The 15,442-nt window shown below is 41.1% G+C and overlaps 2 protein-coding genes across 2 annotated transcripts; both read right to left on the minus strand.

Moving 5' to 3' along the window:
- Positions 1–6,325: 6,325 nt before the first annotated feature.
- On the minus strand, positions 6,326–10,873 carry VAChT (Vesicular acetylcholine transporter). The gene is made up of 2 exons (XM_018461724.1): positions 10,797–10,873; positions 6,326–9,323 (listed from the first exon to the last, which is right to left on the minus strand). Exon 2 carries the CDS (start codon positions 9,146–9,148, stop codon positions 7,400–7,402), a length of 1,749 nt encoding a protein of 582 aa, XP_018317226.1. The 5' UTR covers positions 9,149–9,323; positions 10,797–10,873; the 3' UTR covers positions 6,326–7,399.
- A 36-nt stretch (positions 10,874–10,909) lies between these two features.
- On the minus strand, positions 10,910–13,797 carry LOC108731401 (uncharacterized). The gene is made up of 2 exons (XM_018461726.1): positions 13,387–13,797; positions 10,910–10,991 (listed from the first exon to the last, which is right to left on the minus strand). The coding sequence occupies exons 1-2, from the start codon at positions 13,669–13,671 to the stop codon at positions 10,980–10,982; spliced, it is 297 nt and encodes a 98-aa protein (XP_018317228.1). The 5' UTR covers positions 13,672–13,797; the 3' UTR covers positions 10,910–10,979.
- Positions 13,798–15,442: the final 1,645 nt, after the last annotated feature.

The following is a 15,442-nucleotide window of genomic DNA, read 5'->3' on the forward strand; positions in this document are numbered from 1 at the left end:
AAATAATTATCCACGACTATAAAAATGAACAAAATAAATATTACACACATGATGTTATAATTGATCGTTTGAATTTTCTTTTAAAGATGTTCAACGTGTCACAATTCATTAAAGTCCTCGAGGACCTCGTTGAAGTCTCCAAAAAGACGACGTTGTTCGTTCACTGGAACACCACCGACAGCATACCCAAGACAAAGGAATCTAGGTCAAACTTTAAGCGCAAAAAGTTCAACGCTACAGAAATATTTGCTAAAAAAACTTGAGAAGTTCGATGGAAAACGTCAGCCCTATTTTCCGCGAATATACCAAAAATACAAGACGCAGCTATAGATAACGAGAATAGAAGTGAATCAATATTCGCGCCTTAAAACCGTCCGCCGACGCGTCGACCTTAATCTAGGACAACCTTACGATCTGGGGCACGTAAAGATCTAAGAAGATGATTATATGCGACCAAAGTATACCTATATACACGACTTATGTAACCACAAAATAAGCGCATAACAAATGCTTTACCATAGTGAGAAACTAAAACGGCTCTGAAATGAATTGTTGTGCTTATAATTAAATGCAATAAGTTAGGAAATAATTCGTTGCATTATCACGCCTTTGTTTATTATACGAGGTAATAAGCATATATCTGACTCACATCTATTACGTTTTTTATGAAAATGAAAATAATTTTTCTCTGCCCTTTCTAAATATAATAGGATATTATACTTTTTTTACGCTCTTTTTATATATATGGAAAAAAACAATCTAGTTGAAATATTAAAAAATTTAATTAGATACAGATCTGAAAATAATTTCATTGGACCACAAAAATGATTATGTAGAACGCTCAAACTAGTAGCTAGAATGCTCATCATGCTTGAGATTTTTACGTAATTATTTATTTTGATAGTCCAATAAAATTATTTGCAGATCTGTGTCTAGCTAAATTTTTAGATATTTCAGCAAAATCGTTAAGAAAAGAAAAGATTGGAAGAGGCGAACGCGCCATGAATAAACACCGACACACGAAATTATTTCCTTTCACAATGATGAAAAATGAACCAATAAAATCATTACATTTCTATTAAAACTACTGCAACTTGTGTCTCCAATTACGTTAGTAAATTCATGCAATCGCGATGTTTTGTTTACACGGTGCGAAAAATGTATTACAATATAAACTTGTCGCGTTATTCGCATATACCTCGTGTGTATATCTCGTTTGATTAATCGATATGGCGCGGGGAATAGCGGCGTTATCGATGTGGCGTGCTCGTTAACGGGGCCACGATCGATATCTACGGAACAACCAAGCCGCGGGCCGGTCGTTACCAGGAGACACCCGGTACAACGGATGGGGGGGACGCCCCCGAAGCATCTCGTCACAGCCCCTACGCGGCGTGCCCTTCCCTTCTTTCGGGCTGCACCCTAATATAAATATTATTACACTTTGATGGGGTTACGGTGACACTAGGGCCCCACAGATACATCCCCATGAATGCCTCGCTCCTCTCGCTCGCTTTTCCGCGCTCGCTTTTTCATTATGCCCAAATCCCACGTGGCGCGTGCCACACGACAATGTTCTTAAGGGCTTAAGCCCTTTCCTCGCCCCCTCCTCTTCCTCCTCGCCGGCCAACCCTTTACAGCTCCGTGGTATGCGATACCGATATGAGGTATCGGTGGTAGCCGCTGCTTCTCTCTCGAGCGTGTCGCGAGCAAACGAAGAGGATAAGCGATCCTATTATAATGTTGATACCGAATGAAGATGGACTTACAAAGAGTTGACATTTGCACTCCCTTTTCTCTCCCCGATCACGGAGAGACTATATAACTTGCTTGTGAAGATCATACCTTATTGAAATATTTCTACTTCGTTTTTACTTATTGACGCTTGAAAATAAATAAAACATCTGTGAGGATCGAAATTTTCCTTTTTTAAGGAAGAAGCGACTACTTCAACTAAAATATTGAAAACATAAGAAATAAATCTAAAAAGACTTTTATTCATATAATTGTACGAATATAGGATGACAAACAAGTTTGACCACAAAGTTTTGTGTTTTTTTAAATCATTAACAACGCATTTACAAAAAAAATAAACTCTGAAGTGTTAGTTATACCTTATTTTAAATATAAAAAATAATAATTAACATTCAAAATAACTACTTTTGATACAAGTACTTTAAAGTACTTCGGAGGATTCAACGATGACCGTGTTCTTTCATAGATAAATTCTTCCAGACAGCCAATACAGGTCTTTAGTTCATCAATCGATGAAAATTTTCTGATACAAAATCTTTTTAATATTTAAGAAGAGTAAGTAACTCCAGAGTTCGTTTTCTTTAAATATATGTTACTATCTAATAAGGAACTGAAGTAATTTGTCACCATTTTGACATCAAAATGGTGACAACATTTTTAATGTCATTTTAATGGCGACAAATCGTCAGCTTACTACTTGAATTATTAATTTGATAAGCACACAAAACTTGGCTGAACTTTTTTGTCTATATGTGTATGGATGAGAATTTTTAAACGAGTAAACTAGGCAAATCGACGTGGCATGGAAGTGCGACACGTGGTATTCTTCGGTAACAATGACATCTTTAATAACCGGTTCAACAACATTACAGTGTCATAGGATTTCAATTACATACGCATTTCGAATTACTTGGTTTTTCATCAAATAAATATACATACATACATGTATCTTTACGTATAGAATTACGAGTGTATGTATGTATTGAGTGTGTGTGTATCTGTTTTTTATGCATTTGTGTGTTGTATATGTATGTATGTATGCATGTATGTCCTTTGTGTGTGTGCGTGTGTGTGCGTGCGTGTGTGTGTGTGTGTGTGTGTGTGTGTGTGTGTATGCGCAAAGTGCGGATGTATTGCAGTTAAGTTACGCTACGCTTACGGATAATCTCGGGATGCACGATCGCCTCTCTTCATCGCGCATGGATAATATGCGTTATGCACGGATAATTAGATACATATAATCCCGGTGACCATTTCTCCACATTCTGTCTCTCCTTTCTTATGATATGTGTTCGCATATTGCGACGTTCTGTCGTAACGGACTGCTCCCGTCGCCGTCCTCCTTCTCGCAACACTTGGGAATTAGACTCGGTTTCGAGGTGAGAAAAATATCGTTGGGAAACTATAAGCGCCCGTATTTTTACTCTAAACGTCGTTCCCGATAGTGCTAAATAAAGTACAGAACGCACTGTATATTCGTCTTGCACGACGTATGTTACCGAGGAAGCTACTTACACATTTGCAATTTGAGAGGCTAATATATTTTGGAAACTCAAGATCAATTTAGAATTTTTCCCAAGCATAGGAGAAGCAACGAATAATCTGCGAATTGTCTGATAATTATCTACAGGTTTATCATTATGTAAAATTTAGGAATCTTCTGTACAGAATAGGGAAAGTTTTCGCCATTTTCGCTCCGATTTAATAATTATAACAAATAATACATCGTATAATCATCGAAACTTAACGAAACTTGTGTATGTGTACAATAACAGCGAGTTTTTCATATTATCTAATTAGCTGAGGATCTCAAAAGCAAGAAATTAATCTTCTCTTTCGGAAAAGAAATAATTCTTAGGAATAAAATCATTCTTTCCGAATAGAAGACCTTTGGTTTGAAACGAAAAACTTTTTAATGCATTTACTATGTTTTTAAAACATGACAGCCTTTCGAGGAACGCGTATATCTCCTTTCTTCATTCAAAAAGAAATTTATCCCGTTCCAGGTTTCTATTTCGCTTCTAAGGTCCTCAGGTCCTATTCCTACGAGTGTCAGGACAATAACACCTTTGCCCAGCACTGGCCTTCAGTCCCGACGCAGAAGAAAGAGGATTTTATACTCACGTACACACACCGTCGCGTTCACAACACTCACGAACGATATGATACAAGTAGGCAAGATATACCGAGTGCCCCGGGACTGTTGCCACTATCGAAGATCACGAAGACTTATAGGTCAAACGAACAATATTTACTTCAATATCGTGGCTACGATCAGACTATAAGCGCAGTTAAAAGTGGAGCGGATTATTTCGCATAGTAAGCTGCGCATATAAAAAAAATTAACAAATCCAATTTTAAACGAACGTTTTAGCAGAATTTTACCTCGAGCTTTTATTACGAAAATAACGATCAGGAAGCGTGTAACTAGAAAGAAATGATAATAATTTCGGGACACTCGATACGCGACGTATTTGCGCGAAGGAAAAAGCTCTTTTTCTCTTCCTTTCGCGCGTAATATATTTACAAGAGCAGAAGAAGCTACGAATATAACTTTGTATCCGATATATATATATATATATGTATATATGTGTAATGTGTATGTATAACCATAGTGCAACTGACGCAACGTCTTGCCGATGTAATTATCACACATGCCGGTATAGTGATCTTCAAAATTGTAGCTCGAATTGTACTTCGGAAAAAGGTTAATATATAATTATAAATATAAATTCAAAATAAAAAAAATGAATAGAAGAAAAAATTTTTGTCACAGTACGAAAAGTAATTAAAAATATGTTGTAAAATTTTATTAATATATACCTTATTTTACTTTAATCTATAGATTTGAGCTAAAAGTGACACTTTAATATAAGAGAATATAGTTAGAAGCACATAATACATTACATTTCATTATTTCGAGATCTTCTTGCATTGATCTTTGCTGAATTTATTCAGCGGAGTTGTGACGATAATCATCAACAGGCCAGACGTTGCCGTTACAATAAAATACCTAATTTTAGAGGCCAGCTCATAGAAACAAAAAGCCATTGCAGAGATTAAACGCGCTCTTCTCTCTTTCTTGGCTATAAAACAAAAACGCGTATATGTTTAGGTACATATGTATAGCGGTCTAATATAGAGTGTTGTCTACGTTACATTAGGTCGGGTTACTTACTTGGATCTTTTGCGGGGATAGCTTTACAATTATTCGCTCGTACTACGAGTCTCGCGACCACGGGGATAAAAACTGCGAAGTTCAGGCACTGAATTAACTCAAAGCACTCGCGAATCGATCCTCGAGGATCCGCGCGACGGGCGAGTGGTCCTGAAGTCCGATCGACACGAGCGAAGCGGATTCCTTGGCGATCGAGGAACCTCTTCTTTTCGCGCCCAACACGCCGGCGACTAATCACCGTGCCGGTATAGTGCTAGTTAATTAACAACTTATTTATTTGCTTCTCGCGACGCTTCTTAGTATTGACGAGTAGGTACGAATGTGTGCTGTGCTCTTGGTCGTAAGGCTTGGCAAATATCGTGGCAAGAAGAATTATAATTAACAAGTTTTTACCGTTTTCACAATTAAGAAGTTTTTATAATTTTTATTTAATCTTTTTCTAAATAATCTAAGAAAAGTTTTTTTTATATTGCTTTATTCAAGAAAAAATAAAAAATAATATAAATAATGGAATTGGATATCGTTTGGATAATGAATGTTCGAACACGAAACAAAGTGAATAATATATCTAAAATAAAAACAGCTGAAGATTAAAATATAATAAAAGAAACAGAGTAAATGTCTGAAATAAAAAAAATAGAAGAGTAAGAATAGCTCGCGATAGTCATCGCAAAACCTTGCGTCCAAGTCACTCCGACACATAATAAAATTTTTGATATATTTATATACATATAGAAATTATTATGCATGCCTAGATACGTCTAGATATCACACGCGATTTTGCTGCGTGAATGAAACCCCCCTGACAAGGTTCGAACGAAATGTATCCCTACAATTAGAAAAGTAATCTCATAAAAATACAGATATGTTTACTTTGACGCACTCGCGCTTTGGTACTGGTATTGCTCCATTATTGCGGCAAAGTACTCAATTAGTGCGAAAGAAATCGTATGAAATTGAGGCAGAAAAAAGAGATAATTAGAGAAAAACACCTTCTTGAAATATTAAATATTAAGATAATTAAAATTACGAATAATGTAACAATTTCTAATTATTTAAAATAGAAATCGACTTGTTCAGAATTCTAAACGAATTTCTAACGATGATAGCAATATCTGTTTTATTGATATGAGTAATATTGCAAAAGACATTGCTTCAGATTTTGTTAAAATATAGCCTGTTCTTAAAAACGATGAATAAGTACAAAAAAAGAGACAATATAAAACAAGTTTTCAGATTCTGAAAATTACCTAGAATAAAATATCTTTAATAAAACGACTTTAATTATTACTTGCCAGTTTTATCAATGTTTATAATGCTTATTTCTACCATTGAAAAAATTAATATTAATAATAAAATACATAACTAACAATTTTAGAATATATATGCATACTTAAAAGTTTCAAGTTTGAATCACCGAAAACAATTCTCGTAATCTAAGTTTTATTATTAACGTATCATTTATGGCGTTTCTTAGCAACAAAATTTATTTAAAAATCGAAACAGGGACGAGAGTACTTTGCCAATACAGAGCGATTCGTGGGGCAAATCGACCGCCCTCGCAAATCACAACCCTCTACACAATCGCCTACTTAACTTAAAGCCTTACTTTCTAGATTTCTGATGCCTTAATTAGTGATATGATATTTCCGTTCAGCAATGTAGAACGATTCTCAACGAAAAAGCGTTAAAAACTCAAAACTTGCCCAGCGGCAATCCGCGAACGAAGGTCCTTGCTGATGGGAAGCCTTCGTCGCGGTCGTATATACTCCCTCTTTCTTTCCTTCTAACACTTTGCGCAATGATTTCTCGCATCCCGAATAAAGGACGTTGTCTTTTCTCTTTCCTCCATAACACCGACACATTCCCCCCCCCCCATCTTCTCACTCTAATTTTATTTCGATGTTGCGACTAGTTGTTCTCCTTGAAGTCCTTATTCTCGACAAAGACGGCCACTGTCCTTTCCGCGTGCTTATCCGATCTTTTTCCTTCCACTTCTGCTCCTCATCTTACAATCTCAACGTCGCGTATCCAGCAACGTTTCCTATCTCCCTTTCCCCTCTTTCCTCGCGATTCGTATTACCAGCTACACGCGGAACCTCGAACATATACCAGGACCGTCATGATTCACCATTCGTAGATGAAGCCATCGCGAGAGCTCCGAGAGAATCACTTTGGAAGTCGTTGCCTCTGCCATCCCCGATAAACGCCAACGATACTCCGAGTACGATCGAGATCCGGCGGGACACCGCGCGATCAGCGATCCCCCAGACCTTCTAATCTTGATCGAGCGTCCCGATCGCCATCGTTGTCAGGAGTTTCGCCAAGCCGCCGTGTCCCGCGACGACTCTCTCTTGCCGATATACGTGGAAGCCTGTCACGAAGACTCGAACACACTCTCGAGCGAAGGGGACGTGCACTCGGTCAGTTGGATCGCTACAGCGACACTCAGCAGCGACCATCGCTCTAGTACATTCCTTGCCTGAAGGGGTTGCTGTCCCCGGCCGGCCGCTGATCCGCCGGCTCCGGCCTCCTGAAGGGGTTCACGTCAGCCTGGGCGCCTCGCTGATCCTGACGCTCGGCCGCGTAATTCCTCTGTTGACCATAGTCGCCGGGTTGACCATAGCCAGCCGGTTGATTGTAGACCGGTGGTTGTTCGTGAGCGGGTTGATTGTAACCGATCGTGTTCTGCATACCGTAACTGCGCTGATCGTAACCGACTTGTCCTGCCGTCTGATAGTTTTGATCGTAACTCTGATCGATATTTGTCTCCATACGCGTCTGGTTCAGGTGGTTGCCGATCTCGCCGGTGATCGGTCGCTGCTCCTGCAGCACGTACGTCTGGTATTCTTTATCAGGTGGATCCTGCATTAGCACGTTCGCTTCATCCTGGAACGGCTTAAAGTCGTAGATATGACGCAAGTAGTAGAGAACTGGCGCATACAGCAGATTCGAGAAGGCGATGCCGACGTTCAGGGCGGTGAAACCGATCGCTTCAACGACGCCGCCAGCTATGATCGGACCTACTGCATATGCCACGCTGTACGAGATGTCGGCGATCGCGTAAATGCTGCCGTACACCGACACGTACCTAACGTCCACCAGGTAGCCCAGCGTGGGCAGCAGCGCGGTGTCGATTAGCGCGATACCGAAGCAGATGCCGCATAGCGGTATCATCAGCACTTTGTACGAGGTGCAGAATGGTATGATGAAGCAGCAGAGACCTTCGAGCGCGAGGCCGCCCGCCGCCATCACCCACTGATATTGCGGATACTGCTTAGCCATCTTCACAGTGATCACAACACCGATCACATGCGGGAAGAAGGCCGGTAACCAGATCATACCGATCTTCCAGTTGTCATGCGTCATTGTGTCCTCCATCCATAACGATATCGTCGGCTCGAGGAAGGCGAGCGCGACATTGGACATCATCAGGGCGCCCGCGCACACGGCGATGTACGGGTCCATCAGCAGCCGCCAGATCGGTATCGTCGACTTGGGCTCGTGGTGGCGATCGCGCAACTGCTCCTTGATCGGCTTCATCACCAGCAATAACATAAAACCGTCTGCCAGGCTGACAAACGCCAGTATCAGGAACGGTACTTCCTTGCCGGCGAATTGGTAAAGAGCTCCTCCAAACGGTGGCGCGACCAGACAGCCAAAACTGATAAATGCCAGGGCAATGCCGAGCGCCTTCGAGCGTTCCGACTCTTCCGTGAAACGATCGGCGATCATAGCGAGGCCGGCGGTATCAGCGAACGCGGATCCAACGCCCTGCAAGCTCCTCGCGAAGAACAGCACGCCATAGCTCTTGCCGCACGCGAATACACTGGTCGAGAGGAACATGATGCAGAGACCGATCATCATAGGGATGTCGTAGCCGATCCGATCGATTAACGCGCCAGAGAATGGGTTCACCATCAGTTGCACGATCGCTTTCGATGCGAATAACACCCCCGTGGCGGAATCCTGGCCGGGATGACCAGATGGACCGGTGGTGTTGACCGTTTCCTCTACCGCTCCGAACGCTCCGACATATTTAAGGTAATCGGGTATAATCGGTACTATCACCATGTACAGCATGTTGTCCAGTAGCAACGCTATCGAGACGATGACCAGGATCAGCTTACGCTGAGACTTGGGCTCCTGCAGCTTTGACCAGACGATCTCCTTGAGCTCGCTGAACTCCATGTTGAGTATCGGTATCGTCGTCATGGTTCCTAGGTAGTCGCCCGCGAAGTGCGACCGACGTCTTCCGGGATTTTTTTATGTGTGTCTTAGTGGAAGGGACTAACCGCGGTCACAACCAGTCGTGCGACCTCGGGAAGCGAGCGTGACGAGGAGATCGTCGCGATTGGGGCGGCGCGCATCAGGCCGGGCCGGGGGTAACCTACAACAGATCACCGATTTGGCAACGATTAGCTCGCGGAAATAAATTGACTTCACGTGAGGCGCACGTGTACGCGCTAAAACACGCTTCCGCGCTTCTACGCGACGACACAACCGCTTCGCGAGAACGCGAAATCGAAGAAGCGACTCAGTGGTCAGCGCGAACGACATCCATCTACCCATCACTCAACCTTCCCAACCCCAACTTCGTAACCTCGCCAACATCATGAACACGCCGACATCAACTACAGTCTTGCGTGCGGGAAAGAAACACGTTACGGAAACGCACGCCCGCACTTGGCTCGGCTTTTCTTCGTAGGCTGTGCTCCCCTCTCGCGCGCGTGAAAGAGAACACGACACCGGATGAAGGCTCCCCCACGATAAGGCGCCGCGAGATCGACTCTGTGTACCTGAGCGAGCCTTACTATATCGTGTATCGCATTACGGTGGAGATAAAAACAGCACGAAAAAAAGCGTCGAGAAAACAAGAGGCGAGGGTCGATGTGACGTGCTTGTCATCGGGGTCGTCGCTAATCATCTCACGAGTGTTAAGTGCAGAAAGAAATAGCTCGACAGTAATTGTGAGCGATATTGTTTTTGGTTAAGTTGTCGATCGTTGAAATAATTACGCAAAATAAAGAGTGAACGATAGTGTACGAGGTTTTTTTTTACTTAAAGAATAAGAAAAAGGACGTACATCAAATAATCCAGTCAAAGATCATTGTGTCATATTTAAAAATTTGATTATTCAATTTGCATCTTATTTATCGTCATTTATTAAAGTCATAGAAAGTTAATAGCCAAAATACTTCACAAAACAGAAGAAAATTGCGCTGAACTAGCCATTTTCTTCTTTGAGACGCAATTCGCCAATTCTTTTGAATCTCTCCTACAGTTTTTCGCTTTTCATGTTTCTTTTGAACTGCCAAGATAACAGCGCAAAAGCACGATGGAAAATAGCAGATTTAAATTATACTTCAATAACGTTGTAACATAATGGTGTTTCTCGCAAGATTTGAGGCAAAAAAAACTGGAGTAACATTTTGCGAATTGGCAAGTGTAGTTGATAAAAAATGCACTTATTAACTCTTTTTCGATAATCTGGATTAACAGTCTACCTGATTTAACTTACTTTTTGGAAAAATAAATATTTTGTTTAACGGAGACTCGCAGTTTTATTATTCCATTATTTCTGGCTTGTTTTTTTTACAAAAGTAACAGGATGCGCGGTCGATTGTAAATAATTATAATAACACGCGGACTAACATTTAAACTGAAACCTCGGGCGATCATTCGGAATAACGTGATAGCTCGATTTTTCTCGTTTGCGAAATGGCGCCTGTCAATCGTCGTTGTCGCCGTGACTCTCGTTAATGGCGCAACGCGATCGATCGACGGGCTCCACTACGGCAACGAGCCTCCCTGATGTACGAAAGAAAGCCGCATGTGAAAAAAAAACGTATCACCGACTTACCGGAGTTGCTAGCGAACTTCTGCCTCAGGGAGTTGGCGAGGCGTTGGGGGCCCGCCAAGGTCGGAAGACCGGCGAGCAGGCCGCTCAAAGTCGAGGCGACGTCTGATCCGTCTTCGTCCTTCGAGTCGTTCACCGACTCCTTGACTCCTCGCGTCCCCGGGCCCTCCACCTTTTCAATCGAATTTACAACCGAGTCTGCAACGGCGACAATATTTTCCAACTGTTTAAAATTCGCGTACTGTTAAAAAAGACAGCGATAAAAATTCGTTCATTAACCCCAATACAGGTAGGTACAATTACGAATCCGTGCCACAAAAATGACATTATTTCCAGCTCGTGACATTTTTAATTAAGATCAAACATTATTCAAATATTATCCTCAATTTAGGTCATTACTAAGTCAAAAGGAAAGAAGAAAATTAGTGATCTGAAAACAGCCAAGTGGTCTAGTAATCCGCGTTTAAGTAGTTCTTTTCTACAACAAAAACCCTAATAGAAAACATTAGATTAAGCGTTACGGGACTATATACACACATTAATAATGCAGTTATGTGAAGGTATAATTCATGCCCGTTTCGTAGAGGGAGTTGGATGTTGGAGGAGTGGGACAGAGTCCGTCGACCTTCGAGAAGTTAAAATTCATCATCATCATATTTTTAACCCGTCGCAATCGCGCGTAAGGCATTACATCGTACAACGCGTCCGTACTCTACATATTCTATCGTATATATACTATCGACACAATTTTTACTAACCTTTCTATTATCTTATGTACGCGTTACCAATGGGCGGATTTAAATTTAGCGTTTATGCGTCTATCTATAACGTCCCGTGCCCCATACCATGCACATTTGAGGAAGACCGGACATTACACACGTGGGTAACTTCCCAAGGTAATTTTTTTCTCCCCCTCGCCACATCGCAATATAGTTATTTGGCAGCCACGTGTTATTTGGTGCGCCATTGTTTGCAGGGGGTTGCGGCGGATAATCCCCCTATTACCTGCGTCGCTCGTGTGATTGCAATTTTCAACTAAAACACAGAGATTTCCTTCGACGATGACCGCGTTACACAATATTACAGCGAGCTGTACTAGAGTAACTATAGTGAGGAATTTGACTTAACCGGCTTGACGAAAACAGTGTATACCGATTTATAAAATTTCAATTCCTAATTTTTATCACTTTCTGATAGTAAATATTATTTTATTAAACGATTGTTAATCATAATTAGTAAAATAAAAATATGAAAAATCGAATCTCTTGATCTAAAATGTCGGATCGCAATATTAACATCTGAAGTACTTCATAAAAAAATGTTGAACTAAAAAAATATGTAGGTATTTTTCTCTAAAAATTGCTAATAGAAAACAGGACAGAAATATCAATAGTACTACTTAAGTTATATTCTAGATTTTCGAATGAAATTTATATCGCACTAAAAATCTAACAAATTGTAACAGCTTTGTTGCAAAAAATAGAGATAGATTTATGGCTAAAATATTGACACAAAATTAGAGAATAAATAATTATATGGAGAATGTAATATTTGTGAAAATGTATATATATATATTATATATACAGTGTGTATCTGAAATAACGCCACTAATCATATAGTGCTATTCCTAATAAAAAACTGAGTCGAAAAGTCCTCTACCATTTTGCAATTTTCGCAATACTTTTTTTTAGTTACTCAATGAGCAAAATGTCTAAAATCGACCTATAAGACAACTTTAAGATATCTTTAAGAGTTCTTTAAGAAACATCTTCAAAATATTTTCACAAGGAACACTGAAAGATATCTTAAAGTTGTCTTATACATCGATTTTATTCGTTTATTCGGCAATCTTTAGAAATTAATATCTTGTTAATTATCACGAAAATTGCAAAACACTTTTCGACTTAGTTTTTTATTAGGAATAGCACTGTATGATTAGTGGGCGTTATTTCAGATACACCCTGTGTGTGTATATATATGTATATATATGTATATATATGTATATATATACACACACACACACACTCTAACCATTGTTCCAAGTGACACTTAAGCAAAGCAAGTCAGGAGAAAACGTGAAAAATAAATCGTGAAAGAATATTGTGCATTGTAAAGAAGCTGCAGAAAAGATATAAAATACATTTTGTTAAAAATTCAAAAAAATTATTGCTTTATAAGAAAATAACATTTTAATACTGAATAAATTAAATTTAGAAAATTGAATATTAATAAGAAATAGCTGAGAAAATTGAAAAATCGTTTAACAATTATCGTTGTTTCAACATAAATCTTCCCGAACTGGTCGACGAGGTTTCAGGAGACGAGGCTAATTCTTTAAAAGAATCAACAAAAAGGCGGAGGAAAAAGCATTGATAAATACATAGGAGTCATGTCTGAATCGTGCCGGAAGCTACCGATTCCTGTCAAACGATCCCAGCGAGTCGCGCATCAAAGCACCCAGAGAGAAATTTCACCGCGGGAACACACGCACCCCTTTATGAGAAAGACAAGGGCGAGAGACGTGCTAGCAAGAGGAAGGACAGCACGAGGAACATAGACAGGAGCAGGGAACGAAATCGGCCGGGATACTTACTAAGACCGAAGGGCTCCCAGTGGCAGGGGCGTCTCGGCGTGTCTCTCCGTCGGGGTGGCTTTGGAACGTCTGCCCTCGAAGTCCTCCCCGCCACCGGATCGCCGCGGCGCCCTCTCTCATCATCGTGACGACGACGGCGGTGGCGGTGGCGACGGTGGCGGTTTCGCCGCGGAAGGCGCGGCAGGGCGCAGCCGCGACCGCCAGGACCCAGGGATTGGCGGTGGTGATGCCGTGCGTCAGCCCCCAAACCCTCCACCATCGACTATATGGCACCCTCCGTCGCATCCTCCGGGGGTGGACGGCGGAGAAGAGCAGCAGGGAAGAGGGTGCGGGCGGGGGAGGGCGAGACCAGGTATAACGACGACGGTCGATGCTGCGCGGTATTTCTGGCGTCAGGTCGATACCGGCCTCACCTGTGTGCGAGGCAACTGTGGGCTGCCTGCCTGCTAGCCTACCAGCCACCCCGCAATGAAGGGGTTCTCGAACGTGCCCGCTCCCCCCAGCCAGTGGCTCTTCAATCGGCGGATCGTCAACCCTCTCGCGTGCCTTTCCGTTGCCGTCACCTGGTCGCAGTAAGGGTAAGGGTAAAGGTGAAATTGCGAGACCCTGCTTCGAGTGGCGGCTCGACCGTGAGTGAAACGCGCTCAGTTTTCCAGGAGACATCGCCACCCGTGCTCTTCTTCCTTTCGTCTTCGTTCACCGCCGGGCTCAGAGGAATTACGATCGTTTGCTGGCATTTGATGCGCTATACCGCGTTTCGACATGATGAATGTCACGCCAAGGCATCGGCAAAGATAATGGCCGCGAAGTTTCGATGCTGTTACGCACCAGTCAACATTCGCTCGTCCCTAATTATTGAATCGCGAAATCGACCAAATCATATTTGACTTTGTTCGCATTCGTTTATTTTCTTTGCGAAACTGTAACTTATGAAATAAACTACCTTGCAAATTTTTTTTCATTGCGTAATAGATTAATAGCAATTATAGTAATTTACGGTACCACTAAACCTAATACTTGATATTGAATGCAGCATTAAAGTCTCATGAGACGCTGCTCTTTTCCTCTCGTTTGAATCGATATAAAACTGGTGATGGCGGACACGGGCACATAAATAATTTTTTTAATCTAGAAATTAGATCATGATATTTTTATATATTTTGACGCTTTAAAAATCGAAATTGATATCCAAATTGATGCTTCATCACGCGTCACCGAGCACGTCACAATTTTTTATCAACAGAAAATGGCTCGATTGTTAAATATTTTCAACTTACCAGCTTGCATACTAATTTTATAAGTTTGAATATTGAACTTACTTTCTCACTTTTACCTCGGTTTGCATATTAAAAATCAGATAAATGTGTGTGTGCGGATCTAAAAATACGGGAAAAAATATCGAGTTGTCGATAAAAAAAAACTGTGGCGTGATGGAACAATTTGGACACCAAATTCGATTTTACAGCGTCGAAATACGTAAGAATACTATGACCTAATCTCCGGATTAAACATTAAATTTTTTATGTACCTGTGTAATTAAAGTTCTTTTTTTGTCCTTGTCGGCGAACAATATCAGGATCGTCGTAAAGTCAAATTAAATTGACAATTTTCCTTCCATTTTTATATTATAGAAGAATGTTGAAAAAACTTGGCAAAGTTAATGCTAATTATGCTGGAGAGTACTGTCGTTTCTATCTATACTATCGGCGAGAAACATTGAAAGGACACGACGGAGTCAATGGCAGTCAGGTAGCTACGCACAAGCGAGTTGAGAATCAGTAATGTTCGAAGGGGAATGCGAGAGGTTAAAAGTCGAGTAACTGAAGCTGCGTAACAGGTACGCGCTGTCGTAGTCGCTCCACTCCTGCGTAAACCGATCAATTTTAATCATCGCAGATAAGGTCAGAGGTATTTTTATATCGGTTGCGAGCAAAAACGAGCACGTGTTACTCGATACGCTATCGAAAACTCAATACTCTTCACTATCGCTTACATATAACACTGAATTGCTCTGATTACTTTTACGAGTACAATATTTTCTAGTTCCATTTATATT

This window comes from Mycetomoellerius zeteki, unplaced genomic scaffold (assembly GCF_001594055.1).
Source record: "Mycetomoellerius zeteki isolate Tzet28-1 unplaced genomic scaffold, Tzet1.0 scaffold126, whole genome shotgun sequence".
Classification (NCBI taxonomy): Eukaryota; Metazoa; Arthropoda; class Insecta; order Hymenoptera; family Formicidae; genus Mycetomoellerius; species Mycetomoellerius zeteki.

Bases quoted from the DNA above. Each gene is read 5' to 3' on its own strand.
- VAChT (XM_018461724.1), bottom strand. From the start codon at position 9,148: ATGACGACGATACCGATACTCAACATGGAGTTCAGCGAGCTCAAGGAG.
- LOC108731401 (XM_018461726.1), bottom strand. From the start codon at position 13,671: ATGCGACGGAGGGTGCCATATAGTCGATGGTGGAGGGTTTGGGGGCTG.